The 8,376-nt window shown below is 35.6% G+C and overlaps 1 protein-coding gene across 4 annotated transcripts; it reads left to right on the top strand.

Moving 5' to 3' along the window:
- Positions 1-224: 224 nt before the first annotated feature.
- Positions 225-7,139, top strand: LOC149190088 (glucan endo-1,3-beta-glucosidase 9-like). Of its 4 annotated transcripts, none has more exons than XM_089412026.1 (4): positions 225-2,070; positions 6,303-6,389; positions 6,483-6,575; positions 6,748-7,139. In XM_089412026.1, the coding sequence occupies exons 1-2, from the start codon at positions 1,721-1,723 to the stop codon at positions 6,325-6,327; spliced, it is 375 nt and encodes a 124-aa protein (XP_089268152.1). In that variant the 5' UTR covers positions 225-1,720; the 3' UTR covers positions 6,328-6,389; positions 6,483-6,575; positions 6,748-7,139. The 4 variants fall into 4 exon arrangements, with proteins under 4 accessions (XP_089268152.1, XP_089268153.1, XP_089268151.1 ...); XM_089412028.1 differs by having other exon boundaries at positions 1,036-2,070; positions 6,748-7,060; XM_089412027.1 differs by lacking the exon at positions 6,303-6,389.
- The last annotated feature ends 1,237 nt before the right edge of the window (positions 7,140-8,376 follow it).

Below are 8,376 nucleotides of genomic sequence, written 5' to 3'. Positions count from 1 at the left end.
ATTTATTATAAACTGAAATGTCTTCACAAGAATTGACCTCATAAAATGCCATAATCACAAGATATGCCATACATGGCTGTGATTATGGCTCACAAGACCCTTAGACTTTGAGCAATGAGGCTCGCAACATAACTTATGATTATGCACTCTACAATTCTGTGACCAGCTAAATGTCAAGCAATTGAACCGCGATTTAAATCCTATTTTGTCAGCAATAAGTACTATACCTTGTCTTTATTTAGTGTAGAGAACCAAGCACTTATTCTGCTCATCTATAGAAGGGACAATGGTTGTTTGCCTATGAGGTATAAGGAAATCCTATCAGATGTTTTGTATTTTCGTATGGAATTGAATCATACTCCTGCACACTGTAACATTCATATATATCAACCTGTAGAGGCTTTAATAACACCTGGTATTCTGGTTAGTGATTTTATTGGACCTCATGTGCATATCCTACATGCACAGGATGGACTATTCATATGTTACAGGGTATTATTCTTATTATTTAGGGTGCACATCTTCAGGTGCTCAAGAACGATTACTAGAACAATCAGTTAATTCTACAATTTAAAGGATGAAAAAGGAGGTTATAGGAGTCTAGTTTTGGTTCTCATCCACAATGTCACACTAGTCTGCCTGGGCATGGTTCTCATGGTTTAATAGTGACTTGAGGAGTCATAATACCATAGATCACTAAACACGAACAGCTAAGGTAGCCCAAGGACAATAGCCATCTTTACACATTAATTAACAGGTCTTACATTAATTATCCTAGGGGGTTTTAATACTTCCAAATGCTTAAAAAACAGTTAGCAGAGCATTCACATTACACATTCCAGCAATCTTTTCTATAAACCAACCAAATGCAGTCAGGAGAGCCCTCCTTTTAAACTATACAACCTTATTGTTAGTATGATCAACTTTATTTTAATATATAGTGTGACAAACCGTATGTGACAGGAAGGTGGAAAACTTTTCTCGCAATTGACTAAGCGACGTCCTGTGAGCCAGACTTGAGACGGAAACCCTCGTCAGAAGTATATGCTTGGCTCTTTTCCAAACAAATGAAGAGTCAATGAGGTTTTGTGTAATCACTTCTGGTATCGTATTGGGTTAACCCACCCCCTTTTTTATTCCAATAAGCAGAGGTGGTCACTATGGTAATCCGATTTCAATTTGTAGTTAGAAAATGGGGTCACAACTTTCCATATTTTTTGTTTTGTTTTGTCTTTTTACATCAAACAATAGTATATTTATTAGAACCATAGTCAACTAAACAAACAGGAAACAATTTATTTGACAGGTGGAAGAAGTGATAGGCTTAGAGCAATTGAATTGTAGGCCATGCTTCTTGACAAATTGATGAACAGATGTAGTTCCTCGTGTAAAGTATCACCTTAAATCATACAGTTAAAAAATAATAAATCTATGGTTAGTGTGTCATTTTTAAAACTATTTCCAGATCCCATGGAAGTTTGTAAAGTTTCACCTTCAATCATAGAACGTAATAAAACTATGCTTACTGTGGGTCACAGTGAACCATGCCCAAGTCCCAATGGAAGCTTGTGGGTCAGTTTCATTCAGATGGGGATATCATACCTGATATTCACAGCAATGTGGGTCTCTCCAAACATCTTACGCTATAGCATATACCCTGTCTTCCTCACAGACAGCATGAAATGCAGTTTGCACATTGACATTGTGGCATACAGAGCATATGAAGATGTTTTATTACAATGCAAGAACACTGGTATCATTCACATGGATAATCTGGGCATCCAGCTTTGGTGTGTTGGGTGACATTGGTGTGAACTGGGGAATTCTGTCATCACAAAGACTGGCTCCCTCTATTGTTGTGAAGCTGCTACAGGCCAATCACATTATGAAAGTGAAGCTCTTTGATGCAGATCCCAAGGTCTTGGAGGCTCTGATCGGCTCTGATATTCAAGTCATGGTCAGCATTACTAATGACTTGCTGGAAACTCTCAGTTCGTCTTCTGAAGCTGCTGACATGTGGGTTCGTGACAATGTCGTACGCTATGCTTTCAATGGAGGAGTCAATATCAGGTACATCCTTATATTTTGGCTTTCCATGTGTCTGTACCAACTCTATTTTATTAGTAGTTTTGGAAATCTAATAGTCCACTACACTATAACTAAGAACAGCTCTCTCCAGCAGGTACTTACATCTGAGAAGCTCAACGAGTTACTGAAGCTAATAAAATAGTTCATAGAATCTCAAGACCTCAATACAAAGGTCAAAGTTTAAACTAGGTTATTTTCATGCTGTATAAGTTCTTGATTTGAGTGGAAATTTGGGAAACAGAAGTTATTTGGTGATCTGGCTTCTCTGTCATTATATTCCTTAGTTCTTTGAGGTAAACTGTATATATATCCAGCATTCAGATCATGTTGGTCTATTGGCATACAGTACAATGTTTTAACTTTTCACTGAGTTGCAAAACTCTTTGATTTATCCTGGGTTTTCCGAGTTTATGATTTCCCAGTTTTTGCTAATTTTCTCCTGAGCTTTCCGAGTTGATGACCCCTACCGATTTTTGCACCAAACTAATAACTTCCTCTATGATGTAGTTAGAATCCATAGTTTAAGGAGATTATATATCTGCGTCACCCATTGGGACCATGTTGGGCTGTTGGGTGGTGTTACAATTTCAATGATGCTGCTCTATGGCCTAATATCTTCCTTATTTGATGACGTTAATTTGTTACAAGTAGTTGCTGCAGTATATGGCTTTTAACATTTATAGACACAATTTTATTCGGTGCATCTACTGCTGCTGGATCATTTTGCCAACCAACAATTAGAAGGTCATCCTTTGCTTATCCCTGTGTTTAAGGGGAGATGTCATGCTAATCTTGAGCTTGCCAAGGCCATGCAGCCCTAGGTTCTCTGATTGTCAGGAACACCCATATTTGTTACATGAGTCCAATCGAAACTTGAATAACATCATGGGATATGAAATTGGTATCATTGGTTTTTCATCGGTACCATCCGAGCCGCAGTTTGCCAATTTTTGCCAATTTTTTTTGCCGATGTTTCCGAGAAGATATCTTCTGTACCCTCTGCCGATTTTTTGCCGATGCCAATTTTTTCAACACTGTGCTCGATATAGAAGGCATCCTAATTGGTTGATCAAAATATAGGGTGAATTTCATAATCAGACAGATGCTATGGTCAGCCATTTTGAGGTGTTTGTTTTATAGACTTCATTGGTTGAGCACATTAGGTACAATGACTGACAACATATAACGTGTTGATCCAACATTCTGGATCATGTGACTATGAAGGGTTACGACCCAACAGTCAGGACTGACGTACACCAACTAAAGTCTTAGTCACTAGTTGTCGCTTTCTTCTATAACGTATTGAGCTCTCACACACATACACATACAACTTTCTAATGATTCTCACATAGACAAACTCTAATGCACTCTCAAAACCAGATCACAATGGGCTCATGAAAACTTCGCTTTCATAACAGAACCAAATTCACTTAACTAGGTCTGGCAGCCCAACTGGCACACAGACCTAAATCTTAGCTCTCATAAGCAGCTTTGGTGCCAAGTTCCAACTTAATAATTGCGTGAACAGTAATGCAATTCTAGACTAGTAACCGTGAAAGAATATAAGAAGCGTAAATCAAATATTACATTCCAGTTATAACATCTCAAATGATTAAGCACATTGATATAGTTCATCTCTAACCATAATATAAATTACATAGCAGCATGCAAAATGGGCTCCGGACCGCAATACCTATCATTTAAAAGACAAGGGCTGTCAAACAAGTTGCCAAAGGATGGATTCACCTCCCAGCCGTAGACATTCCTACATGACTGTTACACCCAAGCAAGGCTAATGATATGATAAGGGAGCACAGTTACGGGAGCATACCTCTCTCAATGTCACAAATTACAAACAGTTTTACAACATAAATCACCTAGCTGTACCTAACCAGGTTTAGGTCTTCTTGTTGGCCTCAACTAACTCATGTGAAAATCAGTATGCTAGCTCAAAACTACCTTGCTGATCCCAACTAAATAAAGGTAAGAGATATGCTAGATCAGGCTTTTGTAGGAGAGCACTTCTACTGGCTCGCAACATCACTTATGATTATGCACTCTACAATTCTGTGACTAGCTGAATGTCAAGCAATTGAACCGCGATTTAAATCCTATTTTGTCAGCAATAAGTACTATACTTTGTCTTTATTTAGTGTAGAGAACCAAGCACTTATTCTGCTCATCTATAGAAGGGACAATGGTTGTTTGCCTATGAGGTATAAGGAAATCCTATCAGATGTTTTGTATTTTCGTATGGAATTGAATCATACTCCTGCACACTGTAACATTCATATATATCAACCTGTAGAGGCTTTAATAACACCTGGTATTCTGGTTAGTGATTTTATTAGACCTCATGTGCATATCCTACATGCACAGGATGGACTATTCATATGTTACAGGGTATTATTCTTATTATTTAGGGTGCACATCTTCAGGTGCTCAAGAACGATTACTAGAACAGTCAGTTAATTCTGCAATTTAAAGGATGAAAAAGGAGGTTATAGGAGTGTAGTTTTGGTTCTCATCCACAATGTCACACTAGTCTGCCTGGGCATGGTTCTCATGGTTTAATAGTGAATTGAGGAGTCATAATACCACAGATCACTAAACATGAACAGCTAAGGTAGCCCAAGGACAATAGCCATCTTTACACATTAATTAACAGGTCTTACATTAATTATCCTAGGGGGTTTTAATACTTCCAAATGCTTAAAAAACAGTTAGCAGAGCATTCACATTACACATTCCAGCAATCTTTTCTATAAACCAACCAAATGCAGTCAGGAGAGCCCTCCTTTTAAACTATACAACCTTATTGTTAGTATGATCAACCTTATTTTAATATATAGTGTGACAAACCGTATGTGACAGGCAGGTGGAAAACTTTTCTCGCAATTGACTAAGCGACGTCCTGCGAGCCAGACTTGAGACGGAAACCTTCGTCAGAAGTATATGCTTGGCTCTTTTCCAAACAAATGAAGAGTCAATCAGGTTCTGTGTAATCACTTCTGGTATCGTATTGGGTTATTGTTAGAAGCGATAATTGGATTCGGATTCTCATCGAGTGAGTTGTTCTGCTTTCTCAATTTGAGAGGGTTTGTTTGGAGGGAAAAACGAAAGAGAACATACAAGAATAGGGAGGGGAAAGATGCAGAGGAAGAGGATTGAGAACATTGTCAGCAGGCAGGCTACATTTTCGAAACGTAGGTGGATTGCTGAAGAAAGCTTACGAGCTCTCGGTGCTCTGCACTGCAGAAGTTGAACTTGTGATTTTCTCCCTAGCAGGAAAGCTCTATGAACTGTTTTTTAGTGCAAATCCTACTATTTTGATTCTAATAATCATGGCTATGCAAACCTCATGAGATTCTTACTAATAACCCCGGTGGTGCAAGCCCTAGTAAGCTCGATGTTGAAAAACTTAGTGTAAAACCTCCAAATCGCTGGTTTTGTTGTAGTGCTTATTGGAGAGTATATAAAAAATTTCACACCTTTTTATGAGATATGGGAGGAAAACATGTTAAAGATTTTTAATAAATATAAAATTTCCAAAATGATGCTAGTTACGTGTGATTCTTTTTTCATTGTTTGTGATTATGAAAAATGAAACTCAATGTTTTTTCATTAGTGCACACATATTTCATTCCAGAGCCGATAACAATAAAAGTGAAGAATTTATGGTCCAACGTTATAATTAAGGGAGATGTTTAAGGATGACGTTTGAATTTTGTTTTTCATTTTAAGACATTTGGAGCAAATATTAGGAAGGACTTTGAGAAAGGATTGTCCTTGATTTTCGAAAATGGAGTTGTTCCTTTCCAGCCATATGCCCCAAGTGACCATCAAAGGGAGAGATCATATGTTTTTTGGATGTTTTCTTTATAGCCATTTTTTTACACATATCCATAGAGTCCCCATGCCATTGATGTGAATTACTTGTTCGGTTTTTTTTAACCAAAATTTTTAACCAAACAAGAAAAATTTAAAAAATGCCTCAAGATCAAAGACTGAAACAAAGACCTATTGACATACCTTTTAAAGTATGGAAAGAACTTGTAAAATCATATGAGAAGTTGGATGCACAAAGAAAAGCCGACAATGAGAGCATTCAGGTATTGAATTTTTCATTAAACATTATTTAGAATGTATTAATACTTATAAATATCTTAGACATGTATTTGTGTGAAAATAAATTGAATTGGTTTATGTTTAAGGACAAGGCATCCAAGGCGAGGTTAACCAAGACAAAAGTCACTCATCGTAGTGGCCAGAAAGGTATAAAAGCACTGATAACAACCTTTGTAAGTATATTAAACATGTGATATTTTTTTAATAAATTTTGTACTAGAAGAAAGTCATTGTTATCTAATTTCTCCCTATTTACTGATTGATAGGAACTAAAATATGGAAGACCTCCAAATCATTTGGAAAAGGAGGTGCTGCAGCAAAAGAGATGGGTTGAATTTGTTGTTTGGATGGACTCTATGGTATGTAATCTTAGTTGGATTTCCAATATACTTTTAAACCATATTTTCATTTTATTTTTGAGTACTATTAGATATTATATCTTACCTCATTTTATGGTTAACATTGTATAACAAAAACATGCGTTGTGTTATGTAATTAATACTAACATGTAATATTGATTTTTTTTGTCAGAATGTTATAGGTAATGATTGCCAAGACGATGATCCAAATTATGTTCAACATATATCAGGAGATGATGAGGATGAGGATGGGGATGATGGTGGTGAAGGAGGAGATGATGATGATAGTTGCGGTGTTGGTGATGATGTGGATCAGAGTAATGAGGATGGTCAAGATGATCATGAGGATGATCTTGGTGGTGGTAGCTAGGCATGCACATGCATTGTTTTTTATGAAGAAATTATTGTGTAGAATGACATTGCTATGTTTAGATGGGTGTTGTGAATTTACCCTATATCAATGAGACATTTTGATTTTGTAATCATACGATGAGTTTGATTTATGTATGTTGTTAATTTATCGTAGAATAACGATATTCATGAAATATTTTGATTTGTTAATCATATTTGAATTTTACTTGTTTTGATTAAAAATAATACTGATTTTATTAGTATTATGTTGCTATTTTATACATGTTTTGAAAATTGTTAATGACACATTGTTATTTTTTTGGATGGATGTTGTCAATTTCTCTTAAATTTCTTTACAAATGATTTTGAATTGTGATATCTGCTTTAATGATATTTAGAAACTATCATATATTTCACTATGAATCTATAAAGGGGGTCATATATGTAAAGAAAAATATACTCTATATAAGAAGTCAAATGCGGATGTAACCATGGATGCAAAATTGAAAGTAAAATTGGATGTTAAACTAGGAATTAATACAAAATGCAAACAATTGACATACAAAGTGTTTTAAATTAGAAGTGAAAAATTGTGCAATAGTTGACACAAAGAAGGGAACAAAACATGGCATACAAAAGGATATCAAATTGGGCAAAAACAAGGACACATAAATGGGCACCAAATTAGATGCAAAAAAAGACAACAACTAGATGTAAAATAAGATGCAAAGTTGAGCGTTAAAAAGAAGCAAAAAACATTACAAATTAATATGCCAAATGATGATGCAAATAATGGTGTAAATTTGGGATGTAAACTTGGGTGCAAAAAAGGAAAAAAAAAAAAGATGTAAGAAAATACATAAAACAAGATGCAAAATGGGGCTGAAAAAGGTGAAACCAAGGATGTCATATTGGATGTAAAAAATGATTCCTAATCACATGCAAATTTAGGCTCGAACTCAGACACAAAATTATATGCAAATGTGGACACAAAATGAGGCAAAAAAAGATGCAAATTTGGATGGTGAAAACGATGTAAAACTAGACACCAAAAAAATGCAAAATTGGATGAAAAAGTCGGTGTAAATAATGGTGCAACATTCGACACAAGTAGACACAAAAAAATGGTGCAAAAAGGGGCATAAAATAGCTTAAAATTGGATGCAAAACTTGGTGCAAAAACAAATACAAAAGTAGACGTAAAAAATGGCTCTAAATTGAATGTACCATTAGACACAAAATAAGATGCAAAGGTGGACACAACACATGACTCAACATAAGATGCAAATATAAATGCAAATTTGGATGCTCAAAATGATGTAACATTAGATGCAAGAGATGGTGTTAAAAATGATGCAAAATTGGATGAAACAAATGACGCAAAATATGGTGCAAAATGAGATGGGAAAAATGGAGACAAATCAAACGTAAATGTGGATGTAAAAAATGG

Source organism: Pinus tabuliformis, chromosome 3_1 (assembly GCF_031772625.1).
Source record: "Pinus tabuliformis cultivar Carrire ecotype Pingquan chromosome 3_1, CPIR1, whole genome shotgun sequence".
In the NCBI taxonomy this organism is placed as follows: Eukaryota; Viridiplantae; Streptophyta; class Pinopsida; order Pinales; family Pinaceae; genus Pinus; species Pinus tabuliformis.
The sequence above is the reverse complement of the archived record's forward strand: the minus strand, read 5'-3'. Positions and strand labels throughout refer to the sequence as shown.

What these genes read in the sequence shown, in the direction of transcription:
- LOC149190088 (XM_089412025.1), top strand. Translation starts at nt 1,721, where the DNA reads ATGAAGATGTTTTATTACAATGCAAGAACACTGGTATCATTCACATGG. An exon ending in AATGGAGGAGTCAATATCAG is followed by an intron (nt 2,071 to 2,182) that starts GTACATCCTTAT and finishes TCTCTCCAGCAG; the next exon opens with GTACTTACATCTGAGAAGCT.